This window comes from Kogia breviceps, chromosome 10 (genome assembly GCF_026419965.1).
Source record: "Kogia breviceps isolate mKogBre1 chromosome 10, mKogBre1 haplotype 1, whole genome shotgun sequence".
NCBI classification, from domain to species: Eukaryota; Metazoa; Chordata; class Mammalia; order Artiodactyla; family Physeteridae; genus Kogia; species Kogia breviceps.
The window spans coordinates 85839420-85853478 of record NC_081319.1 but is presented as its reverse complement, the minus strand read 5'-3'; the positions used below and the strand labels follow the sequence as shown (position 1 = coordinate 85853478).

General features: G+C 42.7%; 1 protein-coding gene across 3 annotated transcripts; it reads right to left on the bottom strand.

Moving 5' to 3' along the window:
• Positions 1-1547: 1547 nt before the first annotated feature.
• On the bottom strand, positions 1548-13734 carry ZSCAN31 (zinc finger and SCAN domain containing 31). Of its 3 annotated transcripts, none has more exons than XM_067006619.1 (4): positions 11241-11353; positions 5053-5526; positions 4094-4244; positions 1548-3574 (listed from the first exon to the last, which is right to left on the bottom strand). In XM_067006619.1, the coding sequence occupies exons 2-4, from the start codon at positions 5431-5433 to the stop codon at positions 2799-2801; spliced, it is 1308 nt and encodes a 435-aa protein (XP_066862720.1). In that variant the 5' UTR covers positions 5434-5526; positions 11241-11353; the 3' UTR covers positions 1548-2798. The 3 variants fall into 3 exon arrangements, with proteins under 3 accessions (XP_066862720.1, XP_058931439.1, XP_066862721.1); XM_059075456.2 differs by lacking the exon at positions 11241-11353 and adding an exon at positions 13654-13734 and having other exon boundaries at positions 2120-3574; XM_067006620.1 differs by lacking the exon at positions 11241-11353 and adding an exon at positions 12719-12737 and having other exon boundaries at positions 2121-3574.
• Between the last annotated feature and the right edge of the window lie 325 nt (positions 13735-14059).

The window sequence follows — 14059 nt, the reverse complement described above, 5'->3', positions numbered from 1 at the left end:
TTACACTATATCGTTTATTTATTATACTTATTGTTTTTCTCAGGCAGGGTTATCTGCTGTGTCCCAAATCCCTGCAACAGCGTCCGCTAGCCCATAGTGGTGCTCAGCTGAGTGCCCGGTTCGCTGCCTGAACTTCCCTTCTCTAGGTGATCTGCTGATCACAGGCACTGAAAATCCTTCATGACACTGTCAGTGAGACTGAATGCAGGGGAGCGGTATCAGCGACTATAACACTTTGGACTAGATTGGTGAAAGAGAAACTGAAAAAAACCTTCAACATTCCCAAATTCTCCCTTCAACTTTCTCTTTGCTGCAGGCTTACCCTATCAGGCCCTCTCTTCTACCCCGGTCTCTCCCTTCCCATCTCTCATTCATTGAGAGGCCTCTCCTCCCCTTTGCTTTTCTCCTTTACTCCTTGGGCCTCTTTTGTAACTGCTTTCTCCTCTGTGACCTTTTCTTTGACTTTCTGGGTAGGTGAGAGGGGAAGGGGCTGTCTGAGCACTGGGGTCGGAGTCTCAGAGAGACCAAACTGAAATTCAGTGTTGAAGGTGAGTGTGGTCTGTAGTAGCAGCCTAGATAAGGACATGGCAGCTGAGACTTTGTCCCTGTGTCCTGAGATGCTCAGGGAGCACAGGGAGGACTGCAGAACTGCACTGTGCTCGTAAACATGCAACAGCTGCTTTCCCCTAACCCTGGGAGCTCACGTGAAGGGGAGGGAGGAGGCAGAGCGGAAGCTCTGTAGCAGCGGCTTTTTCCTAAAGCAAACGCTTATAGGAACTGCTTAGACTTCCCAGGTAAAGATATGGCTGAATCTGCCTGTGCTAGAGCAGAGAACACAGCCTGGTTTCCCAAACCCACCTCAGCCCACCTGCCCATTGTACTTCTGGGGCATCTCACTCCTCTGAGGGTGGGGTGGGCAGTGGGGAGCACAGGTATAGGGGCAACATGCTGATGTAGAGGTTGCAGGTGGAAGAAGGATGGGAAGGAAATGGATTTGCTGGCACCTCTAGCTGATTAGAAGGACCATCAGGACTGTCTGGGGCCTTGATACTCAAAGTGTGTTCCATGAACCAGCAGCATCAGCATCACTGGGAGCGTACTGAAAATGTAGATTCCTGGGCTACACTGTGACCTTCTGAATTAGAATCTGTATTTTAACAAGATCTCGGGTGATTTGTAGATACTCTAATATTCAGTAAGCACTATTCTAGGGACTTCCCTGGCGGTCCAGTGGTTAAGACTCCATACTTCCACTGCAGGGTGCATGAGTTCGATTCCTGGTTGGGGAACTAAGATCCCCACATGTCACGCAGTGCAGCCAAAAAAAAAAAAAAAAAATTCAATAAGCACTATTCTAGGTAGTCTGCATTTAGCAACTGTTCTATTTACAAATGAAACAATCAAGGAATTTTAGAGTTTTTTGGTTGTTGTTATGGTCCCTAAGCTATAAGGAAAACCAAATATATATACGTATATACACACATATATAGACTTCTTTAACTTTTTAAAAATAGACTTTGAAGACATATTTACTACAGTATACTTTTAGGTTGAACTTTTATTTCCTTTCTTTTGAAATTCTGATTCAGATTTTGACTGTGGAGAAAAGTATAATGAGACTGTCAGCAGAGGCATTTAACATTCTATTTAGTTCAAGCATGATACTTACAATTCCACCTACATTCATTAGATGGTATTAAGTTATTTCTTTATGTAAATCATAGTGCACGTTTATTGAGAGTTATGTTTTCAGTGCTTTACACGTTTGTATTAATTTATTCTTGTGTTCCCTATGAGAAAGGTACTCTTATCCCCTATTTTATAGACAGGGAGACTGTAGCATAGGGGCATTTAATTAAACTGCCTGAAGTCACACAGCTCACAGACAGAGAGGCAGGTAATGAACCTAAACAGTGTAGTACCAGATCTGTGTGTTTAACCCTGACAGTAAATGGCCTGAGAACACTGGACTCCCCAGTTAAGCAGCAAGCTGCCCAAGGTCAGAGGCTCCTTTTCTTGATAGAGTCTCAATGATGCTGCTCGCAATGGCCCTCCAAGTTGCTGACTAGCCTTCAAAAGGCAGTGGCAGAAAAGGCTATGAATAAAACAGGCACACTGCAAAGGTTTTAAAGTATAATTTTATTTGTTATTTATTAAAAAAATGGAAACCTTAATATGGTAATGACCTGCACTGGCAATTTGGAGTTAGATATCAAAATGGGACATGGATTTCTAAACCATCAAATCTATAGGTTTCACACCATGGGTAATGCTGCTTAATAAATGAGTTTGCCACCCATTCTGATGAAAGCAACAAAGAAATCATCCATTAAATTCCTGGGGAGACTGTGGCAATGATTTCCTATGGGAATGGGAATGATTCTTATTCCCCCAAATCTTAATTGTGTTTAAAATGTCACTTTTACCAAAAAAAGACTCATCTCTGAATATCTTTTGAATGTACCCAATCTTTATATTTAAAAAAAGTATACACAATTGCTAGTCATTTAGAGTTATTCAATATTAAATATTACTCAATAACAGCCCCTCCATACCAATTTAACTCCAGGTAAGATTTGGTCCCTTTAAGAGAAATCATTAGAAATGAACCAAGGGGTAGGGAAGAAGGAGGTTGCCAAGCAACTGCCAACAGTCATACACCCAGGAGACAGCAGCACCTGGTGTGCAGAAAAGCCACACACTCCAAAGCAAAATAAATTTCATAAGAGCAAAATAAGCCACTTGAAAATCTTACTTTCCAAGATCACCTCATTTAGGTGCCCTGGTGGTCCATGGAATTAGTCCAGTTTGGCAACAGTATGGATTCTAAAATGTCTAATGAGGTTGCAATGATGACTGAAGGCTTTCCCACACTCATCACACTCATACGGTCTCTCTCCAGTGTGGCTTCTCTGATGCTTTATAAGGAGTGTTCGCCTACTAAAGCTTTTACTGCACTGACTGCATTGATAGGGTTTCTCACCAGTGTGGATTCGGAGATGCTGGAAAAGCCCCGCATTCTGACTGAAGGCTTTACCACACTCGTTACAGCGATAGCGCTTCTCTCCAGTGTGTATCCTCTGATGCTGAACAAGGTAGGAGCTCAGGCGGAAGGCTTTCCCACACTCTTCACATTCATATGGTTTTTCCCCTGTGTGGATCCTTCTGTGTCTAATGAGGCCATTGCTGGCACTGAAGGCTTTCCCACAATCCTTACATTGATAGGGTTTCTCTCCAGTGTGGCTCCGCTGATGTTCAACCAGGCCTGACCTCTGGCTGAAGGTCTTTCCACATTCTTCACATTCATATGGCTTCTCCCCAGTGTGGATTCTCTGGTGCTGAATGAGAACTGAACTCTGAGTAAAGCTTTTCCCACATTCATTGCACCTGTGACGTCTCTCTCCAGTGGGGTGTCCCCTCTGCTTTTCTACCCTGCTCTCACGTTTACAAGTTTCTCTGTACTTAGAATCTAAAGGAACATCTCTTTGGAGTCTGCTATTCTCAAAATGCCCCATTTCTTTTAAGACTTCTTGTTTCGATGCCAAGTCCTGGTTTTCAAGTACAGTTTCACCATCTAGAATAATAAATAGATCAAACAATGTCATCTCTTTCCTTTATGAAAGAGTATAACCACAGGATGGGGAACAGGAAGATCCATATCAAGCACACACATTCTAGGAATCCAAAGAAGACCTAAATGGAGATATTGAGACCAACAGAGTAAAGGGTCATCAGCACCTGCTGAAATGGCTGGAGGGGGTCACCCAGAGAAGACGAGCCTTCCAGAGAGGATGAATGCAAGCAGGCACTGTGGAATGCCTACTAGGAAGCAGGAACTGTTCTAAGTGTTTTATGTATATTAATTTATTAAATCTTCAAATAACTCTCTGACTCCATACTATGATTATCTCCGTTTTTACAGATGCATAAACTGAAGGCACAGGAAGGTTACTTGACCTGCCCAATGTCACATAGCTTCTAAGTAGCAGTGCTTAAATTCCAACCCAGGCAATTTGGTGCGAGAGTCCACAGTCTTTACTACCCTATACTGAACTACCAGAGATCCCCTGAATGGACCTGTGAAAGTCCTTACCTTGTTCTCCAAATTTGTGGGGCCCAAAAGATTCACATTTGAGCTGTGTCACCATGGACTGAACCTGGAGAGCTGTTGATTCCTGCTTGGCCTTCAAATGCACTGCATCCCCTGACAGCACTTCAGAATGTCCACGTTCACAGTCTGGGGCCTGAAGGCAGGTAGGTATATTTGGGTTCATAAGAGGAGGACTACAGGAATCCAGGCTAATACTCAATGAAAGAGATCATATGGAACCATATGAGACATTTTGTAGAGCAATGGCACAGTGGAAGACCCAGAGTTTAAATTCACACCCAAAAGCAGAAGGGGGAGAACAAGAGTGGCCCAACGTGATATGGTGGTTTAAAATATGTTCATAAGTTCTTTGATGTTCCTTCCATTAATTCCTCTCCCCTTGAGTGAGAGCTGTACTTGAAATGGCTCATTTCTACTGAAGAGAATGTATGGCAGAAGTGATGGTATATAACTTCTGAGACTAAGTAGTAAAAAGGATGTGGTTTCATCCTTATTCTCTTTCTCTATTTCTCTGTCTGTCTCTTGGGGAAGCCAACTGACATGTTGTGAGGACACTCAATGAGCCCTAAGGAGAAACCCACATGGTAAAGACCTCCCGCCAACAGCCAGTGAAGAACCGAGGCCCCCTACCAACAACCATGGGAGTGAGCCATCTTGGAAGTGGGTCCACCAGCCGCAGTCAGGTCTTCAGAGGACTATAGTCTGGTTGACATCCTCACAGCAACTTCATGAGAGATCCTCCTAAGTGGCTCCCAAAACCCTGACTCAAAAACTGGGAGATAATATTTGTTTTTTCAAGCCATTAAAGCTTAGGGAGGGGGGTAATTTGTTACCCAGCAACAGAGAACTAATACATGAGGCTATAGTGAACCAACCTGGGTCACCAAAGTTCACCCTTCATTTAATATTCTGTGTCCAGTAGCCTATCTTCCTCCTCTCACCTGGTTCTCTGGCTCACTTAGCTCTCGCTCCAGATCTTCAACTGCAGCCACCGCCTCCTCCCCATTCTCGGGATGGTGCTTCTGCACCCAGGCCTGGAGCTCCTCAGGCAGGATGGTCAGGAACTGCTCCAGCACCAGGAGCTCCAGGATTTGCTCCTTGGTATGTGTGTCTGGCCTCAGCCACTGATGACAGAGTTCCCGGAGCCGGCTCAGTGCTTCTCGGGGACCAGGAGTCTCTTGGTAACAAAAGTGCCTAAACAGTTGGCGGGAGGCCTCCTGGCCAGAAAATCTGTTCTCCTGAAGGTAGGTTCCTTGGTCCCAGATAGGGTCTTCCTCCACCTTCACAATATTAAGTCCATCCTGTTCCCCTGTTGAAGCCATTCTGGGATTAACTTAGAAGGACTCACTCCAGCCTGAGGCAGAGAGGTAACTGATTTAAGATCCCCTGATTTAACCTTCTTTAGGAGGATGTACCTGATGAGAAAAATATGTCTTAATGGAAATTAAAAAGTAATGGGAAAAAAAGCAAAGTATAAGAACAACAAATATTATGCTATCATTTATGTTAATAAAAGGTATATATAGTATTTTACTTCTGTACATTTAGAAATTGGAAAAAAAGGCATATGGCAGAATACATTACTGACCCCAATTCTTCACCCTTCCCTGTAGACATGTACTTCGTTGTGCCCTCCCGCTGTGATTCTGGGCTCAGCCATGTGACTTGACTTGGCCAGTGTGATACTAGCAAGTGTGATACAAGCTAGACTTGAAAAGTACTTGTGTGATTGGGCTTGCTTGCCCTTGCCTGCTACAATTGCTAGGAGGATATGCTGGCTTTCAAATGATAAGAAACATGCAGGACAGAGCCAAATCACCCGAGGGGCAGATGAGACCATCCTAGGTCAGCTAACAGCCAGCTAATCCCCCGACATGTAAGTGAGCCTAGCTGAGATTTGCAGAGCTGCCTGGAGGACTCATAGCTGACTGCAGATATACAAGTAAGCCCTGCCCCTATCAGCTGAATGCCAGACTCATGTGCTAAATAAATGTTTATTGCTGTATGCTGCCAAAGATTTGTAATTGTTACACCACATTACTATAGCAATGAAAAACTAATACAGAGGGGTGGCATCTGGGGAGGGAACTAGGTAACTCAGAATAAGACAGGAAGGAAAATAATACCTTCTGTATTTTTTCTGATTGTTGAGCCATTTCAAATAAAGTACTTATTCCAAGAAAATAAACAAATAAATAAATTGTAGTGATTTTAAAGCCACATAGTCAATATATGGTAGCTTTAGGGGAAGAACAGGACATATAAAACTAGCCATAAAATCAAATGATGAGTGCTATATAGAGGCTTCAACAGAATATCTAGGGAGTGATGAGCAGGAAAAACATAATTCTGACAGGGTATGGAGCAGTGAAAGAATATGGCTTAGGGGCAAGTACATTTGAATTAAGCCTAAAATAATGAACAGAAATTTGTCAAGCAGAGAAAGGGTGATGGCAGGAGATCCAACATCACAGGCCAAGCAAAAAACAGAATCAAAGGTATTTAAGGTTACACTGCACAGTGACTCTAAGGACAGGCAGGGGGTCCTGCTAGCTGAACTATAGAGTATAGGGTGTGGGGAGAAAATGCATGACAAGAGATAAGGTTGGAAAGATGCATTTCATTGGAATAGAGAACAACCCTGAACTCTAGGCTACGACGTTTAGACTTTACGATATGGAAAACAGAGGGTCATCTGTTTTGTAATTTTATTTATGTAATTTTATTTATTTATTTTATTTTATTTCACTGTCATAGAGTTAGACCTGTATTTTAAAGGAATATTGAGTAAGATTCAGGAGGGAAATGGTAAGAATATGCTGTAGGGTTGTGGCAGTTTAAGTTGGGAGATTTAATGATGGTTACACTGATACAATGTTTACTTTAGCGGTGGAATTTAAGTTTTATATATGACTTTAGTCCTGTTTTAATAGAATCATTAAGGTCTGAGAGAACTGAGAAAAGTTTCTCAGTTATACTTTATTGGGGGAAAATGTATTTATTCCATTCATTCAAATATCATGTGCCTACCAGATGCCTGGCATAGTGTGGGCACCTAGGTCAAAGCAGTGAAAGGGAACAGACCTGGTCTTTGCCTTTATGGGATTTGCAGTGGGAGAGACAGACTTTAGTACAGTATTCACATCAACTTATGTTGTAGTGTTAAGAATAGAGAGCGTTACAAAGATTGTGGGTCTTATTCTTTGTCCATGTCCAGCATCAACTCTATTTTTTTACTCCTTACTGCAGCATCTGGGTATCAGGTTTGTTGAGTCTTCAGTCCAGGAAGACTTGTAAGCCTGAGAATTCTTATGAATTTACATTGGATTCCACTATTATTAAAAATGTGGCAAAAATTGTTCTATGACTATAGGTACTGCACCTAAACGCTACTGAGAAACCATGGTGATCAGGTTTTTCTCTTGAACACCACAGGCAACCCCTCACAGACCCAAAGCCCCAGGTGGGGCAGCCTCTGCATTCGCTGTGCTGCTCTCCCCACAGTTGGTGGACTTAGGATTTACCTCCTGATCTTGTGTCATCATGAACTCTGTCTTTATCCCTGTTTTCTGGATAAATAAATTAATTCTCCCTATCTACATCCCTTCTCCTTTCATCAAGCCATGGCAAGGGCAGGGAAGGGAGAAGGCAGAGAAAATGCACTCTTCCTATTCTCCCCTATGCCACCTCTGCTCCCAGGATCTGTATGTGTTACCCTATGTTCCCAGCTAGTCCTCCCTTGTCTCCTGTCTCCTCTCCCAGCCATGTCCCAACCTGCTACAGATCCCAGACACCTCTGGTGCTTGATACATATCTGATAAACTGAAAGGACTGAGTTCTTGAAAATCATCTTTAGAGAAGCAATGCAAGGTAGAGACTAATGTTCAAATCATGTGACCTTTCTAAAATGGGACTGACCAAAGCACCCCTCTCACAGAACTGTGATAATTATATAAGGTAATGCATATAAAAAGCTTAGCATGGTACCTGGCCCATAGCAATTGCGAAACATTAAAAAACTGCCAGGTATTATTAGCAAAGCAGTATCAATAAGTTGAATATCCTCTTTTTATAGAGGAAATAGACCCAACAAAATAAACCATTGAATTCACAGGCCAAAATCAGTAGACAGTTGAAAATCTTGGAAGAAATATTTTCTGATGCTAGAGGCTTCAGTGGACTTCCACACTCATGAAAGGGGATAGGAAAAAAAAAAGACTGTAGGCTACTGACTCAGGCTATGGCTTTATCAGAAACTATGGACCCAGGGGCCAAGGGACAGGACCAGTCTCATCTGCAGTAACTAAGCCCTGAAGCTGCTGGCCCCATACTAGTTCTGCCCGCCCTAAGAACTTCTTGGGGCAGCAACACTCAAACACTGGGTGTAAGTCCCAGAAAGGGTCTTAAATATAATGCTGAATGAAGAAGAGAGAGAAATCTAAAACAGAAAGCGCCTACACAAAATAAACCTACAAACTAAATTCCAAAACGCATGAATAACTCTAACCCTAAGAAAAATAATCAACAAATCAGAATAGAAATTCACTTGATATGAAATTTATTTTATAGTCCAAGGAATTTTTAAAATAAGTGATTTTGAGAAATACATGAGATAATGAAACCAAAACAGGCAAAAAATGCAACATCGGGTAGATATAAAAAAGGACTAATGAGAAATCTTAGGATTTAAGAAAAAACTTTTACATTTAAAATGCATTAGAGGGGCTTCCCTGGTGGCGCAGTGGTTGAGAGTCCGCCTGCCGATGCAGGGGACACGGGTTCGTGCCCCGGTCCGGGAAGATCCCACATGCTGCAGAACGGCTGGGCCCGTGAGCCATGGCCGCTGAGCCTGCGCGTCCAGAGCCTGTGCTCTGCAATGGGAGAGGCCACAGCAGTGACAGGCCCGCGTACCACCAAAAAAATAAAAAAAAAATTTTTTTTTAAATGCATTAGAGGATAAACAACAGAACGGACACAGCTGAACAACAGTGATTTTTAAGACAATACTGAAGGCTTTACTCTGAATGCAGCAGGAGATGAAAAATATGAAAGAGCAGTTAAGAAGAAAGAATATTTCATATATATATCTTTTAAACTGCTCTTTCATATATATACACATATATAATACATAAATATATATACATACTGTATATATAAAATGTTAAGAAAATACAACATTAATATACAGGAGCTTCAAGAAAATGAGAATGTAGTGAATGACTGAGAAATAATAGTTGAAAAAAAAATTAAGAATTTTCCAGAAATGAAGGCCTGACTTCTCAGATCAAGAGTGCACACCTTGACGTAATATAGTGTAACTGCAGCCTATTGAGGATAAAGAGACAATCTTAAAACCTACCAGAGGAAAAGAGACAGATTACCTACAAAGGAAACACAGCAAAGTGCTCATCAGTGGAGTCCAGAAGGCAATCAGAGTGGGGAAATGACTGTCAACACAGAATTTACTCCCAGCCAAATATAAATAAATAGAGCAAAATGAAGCCATTTACAACCCACGAACCCTTCCTAAGACAGTAACTAAAGGATGTAGTTCAGCAAACAAAAGTGAACTCAGAGAGAAGGTGTGAAACAGAGGAAACAACATAAGTCCCCAAACTGACAAAATACAGAATAAATTTAAATGATTATGGAAAAAAACTCCTGTAAAGTAATATATTCATTCAGATGTAAAATGATGTACATAAAAGGTTATTTACTGTAGCACTGTTTGTGAGGCAAAAGGTTGGAAACAACCTAAATGTCCACCAGTATGGAACTGGTTAAATAAATAAGAGTAATCCATATATTGGACTACTACTATGCAGTTTTTTTAAATGAGGAAGCTCTTTATGTACAGATATGAAAGGACTGGCAAGATACATTTAGTGAAAAAAGCAAGGTGAAGAACCACTATGAAAAATATTATCAGTTGTATTTTAAAAAGGGAAAAAAAAATATATATATATAGGATACCCAAGCAACATTACCTGTCTCTGGGGATGGGAAATGATTGGTTGGGAGCAGGCATGATGTGGAATTTTTCAATGGATAACCCCTATTACATTTTTTACATGAGAATGTTTTACTATGCAAAAGGGGAAGAATATAAAACTAAAATTCTTTATAATAACAAGATGTGGTAGATGGTCAATTCAGTAGAAAGAGTGTATTAAGGCCCTTGTTGTCAGGAGACTAGAAATACTGAACAACAGACCTCATTAAATAAATTCTAAAAGTAAATACACATCTTATAATTTAAGGGTAAATCAGCAAGGAATTGGAGCAAATGGAATTCTCATACGTTAATATGATAGTTTAATGGGTATAACCACTTTGGAAAATTCTTTAGAACTATCTCTTAAAGCTTGAGAATACAAAAAGTTCTGCAGCTGTGGTATCAAGTAGCCCAGAACTGACCTAAATGGGAAGGAAATCCAAAAAAGAAGGGATATATGTATATGTACAGCTGATTCACTTTGCTGCACAGGAGAAACTAACACAACATTGTAAAGCAACTATACTCCAATAAAAATTAATTAAATAGCCCTGAACTGGTCTATTCAATCAATCAACAATTCATTTCAGAGAACATGTTTTTGTAAGTCCATCAATTAGTGGCAACCCATAGCTTTTGAAAATCAGCCAATCTGTAATGATTCGTTCCAATAAACACAGCTCTGAGAGCCAACTAATCAACAACAGTTTGTCCCATGAAACCAAGCCCCCAAAGATGATGTCAGCCCACCCATGCTTCTCAAAACGCCTGTGTAGGGCTTCCCTGGTGGCGCAGTGGTTGAGAGTCCACCTGCCGATGTGGGGGACGTGGGTTCGTGCCCCGGTACGGGAAGATCCCACATGCCGCGGAGCGGCTGGGCCCGTGAGCCATGGCCGCTGAGCCTGCGCGTCCGGAGCCTGTGCCCCGCAACGGGAGAGGCCACAACAGTGAGAGGCCCGCGTACCACACACAAAAAAGATGTAATTAAGGCACCAATCAGTTGACCTTAGGAGATCTCTAGGTGGGCCTAACCTACTGCATAACTCCTATAACAGCAGAGTTTTCTCTGGCTGGTAGCAGAAGATGACATCAGAGATTTGAAGCATGAGAAGGATTAGATACACAATTGCTGACCTGCTGATGGAGGGAGCCACCAGTAAAGGAATGCAGGCAGCCTCAAGAAGCTGAGACCAGTCCCACAGTGGCAGCCAGCAAGGAAAGGGAGACCTTGGTCCTACCAGGGACTTCAGTTCTACAATTGAAAGAAATTAAATTCTATAAATGGTTTAAGACTCTTGTATTTTAAAAACATAGTCAGTAAATTTAGTGCCATTTATATTAACCAAAGTTTTCCTATTTGATTTCCTCTGCTGTCCTGCCTCCTGGCTGTGTTCCAGAGAGAACTAGTCTCTGTGTTGCTAGAGCTTTCATTCTAATAGGGAAGACACTGAGTTATCAAATAAATGGAGGACCTATTAAGATAGGATGGTGAGAGGTGAGCCCTTAAGAACAAAAAGGAGTGAGCCCTGCAGAGTAGAGGTGGGGGACAGGGGGAGAACTGTTCAAAAGCCCTGAGGCAGGTCATGGTGTGGTCAAAACAATGAAAGGAGGCACAGTGTCTACAGCCATGTGAGAGCAGAGTGGCAAAAATTAAGCTGGTAAGACAAGCCAGATCATGCAGGGCACAGGAGTTTATTTTTTAATTCTAATTACACTGAAAAGCCACTGAATGCTTTTAGGAAGGTAAGTGACAAGACTGGGTTTACGTTTTAAGAAGCTCTGCTACTGTATGGTAGGCGAGCTGAGGGAATGAAGGTTGGAGGCAAGAGAGTGGAAGCAGAAAAGGCAAAAGTTGAAAGCGTGGTGGTGGAGGCTATTGCACTGGATCCAAAAGACTGCCACTTAGGTATAATGTTAATGTATTCATCAAATTAATTTAACTTTTAAAAATACAACGGAAAGGCAAAACAGCTTAACTTTTGTTTGAAAAGAGTGCTTCAGTCTTTAGACAGGTATTTATGGAGCTGTGCTAAGAGCTTGGGTATACACAGGAGTTTATAACTCATGGAGATAAAATTATAATAGAATGAAATAAAAACCATAATCTCGAAGATGTGTATAAGGTACACTCCTGGAGGAAGTAGGACAACTAATCCTAAATTCAGTGCATTACCTGTAACCCGCAAAGGAAGTCACTTCAAAATTTTTACTGGGGCTTCCCTGGTGGCACAGTGGTTGAGAGTCCGCCTGTCGATGCAGGGGACACGGGTTTGTGCCCCGGTCCGGGAAGATCCCACATGCCGCGGAGCGGCTGGGCCCGTGAGCCATGACCGCTGAGCCTGCACGTCTGGAGCCTGTGCTCCGCAACAGGAGAGGCCACAACAGTGAGAGGCCCGCGTACCGCAAAAAAAAAAAAAAAAAAAAAAAAAATTTACTAAGTGCCTATTATGTGCCAGGCAGCAAATACATAATAAAAGGGTGATACAATTGCAGAATTTGATGTGTCCTCATCTCCCTTAACTGAACTAAAAAAATTAAAACATGACGTGGCGTAAAGAGCGTTTTCCTTTCTTTCCGCGGCAGCGCCCCGCGGCTTGCGGGATCTTAGTTACCTGACCAGGGATCGAACCCGCGACCCCTGAGATGGAAGTGCGGAGTCCTAAACACTGGACTGCCAGGGAATTCCTGAGCGTTTTTCTTATTAGCTTCAGCATATTAGCATATCAGCATAACGAAGAGATAATGAAAATCATAAACCACCTGTGTTGCAAAATAAATTCCAAAGGAAAAATGATCACAAAGGCAAGGAAAAGAGGAACAACTTAAATACCACAAGGAACTAGGCAAATCCGTAAATGAAGATACTCTACGGGACGACTGGCAAGTCTTTCAACCAGGAAATAGGATGGGAAGAAGGGAGGGGAAGGATAGGACTGTTTTAAATTAAGAGACTTAACTACATGCAACGAATGGTCTTTAATTGGATCCTAGTTGGTACAAACCAACTGCAAAAAACATTTGTAGGACAACGAGGGGAAATTTGAATATGAAGTAGGTGTCAGGTAATACTAGGGAATGCGCTTAGGTTTAGTTGGGTGTGTTGATATTGGGGTTATGATTTATGTATGTAAAATGTCCTTAATTTTCAGAGATGCACATACGTAACTATCTAGGGGTGACAAGTCATGATGCTTGTAATTTATTTCGAAACATTTAAAGAAAAAATAGATACGATAAATATTGTATAATGTTAACACTTGTTAAATAAAAGTGATGGGTATATACGGAGTCGGGGTTTTGACAGGGAGCTGGACTCCCAGTCGGACGCTCCTCCTCCACCTCCCCACCTCCGCTCAAGACCACAAAGCCCCGCCTGGGCAGGGGCGGGACCTCCTTCTACTCTACTGGGGCTTCAGCCCTGCGTCGAGGCGACGGCGAGAGGATGGCGAGGCCACGCCCGCGCAGACGTCCCCTCCTGGTGTACCCCAAGTCACCGACTTTAATCTTCCCGGGGCGGGAGGGTCGGGACGAGGGGCCTGGGACTCACCTTCGGGGTCCCGGGAGCTTCGGATCCGCGGCGAGGGCAGCAGCGCCCGTACAACCCACAAACCACAAAGGCCGGAAGTGCGTCATCGTTCCGAGCCCTGTCGCTGAACCTGAGCAGCCCTTTCCGCGATTCTGTTCTCTAGGAGCTCCGGAGGTTGATGCACTTAATGACTGCCTCATTACAAGGCTCGGAACCAGAAATCCAGCCCGAGGCGGGGAAACCCAGCGAGATTTCTGTACGGAGTGGCTCCCGGCATCTGGGAATCAGATGGTCATAGCAATGCAAAATGTTAGGGCCGAAAGGGACTTGATAGTTCCTCCAGTCTGGTACTTACCGCCCGTTGCTTCCTGAGGCGCTCTCCTAACTCTGGTCCCTTTGACACCACAGAGGAGAGATGGTAGTTGTG

Coding starts and splice junctions, on each gene's coding strand:
- ZSCAN31 (XM_059075456.2), bottom strand. CDS start 5,433: ATGGCTTCAACAGGGGAACAGGATGGACTTAATATTGTGAAGGTGGAG. Junction 4,245..5,052: donor TAAGTGAGCCAGAGAACCAG/GTGAGAGGAGGA, acceptor ACCTGCCTTCAG/GCCCCAGACTGTGAACGTGG. Junction 3,575..4,093: donor CCACAAATTTGGAGAACAAG/GTAAGGACTTTC, acceptor TTATTATTCTAG/ATGGTGAAACTGTACTTGAA.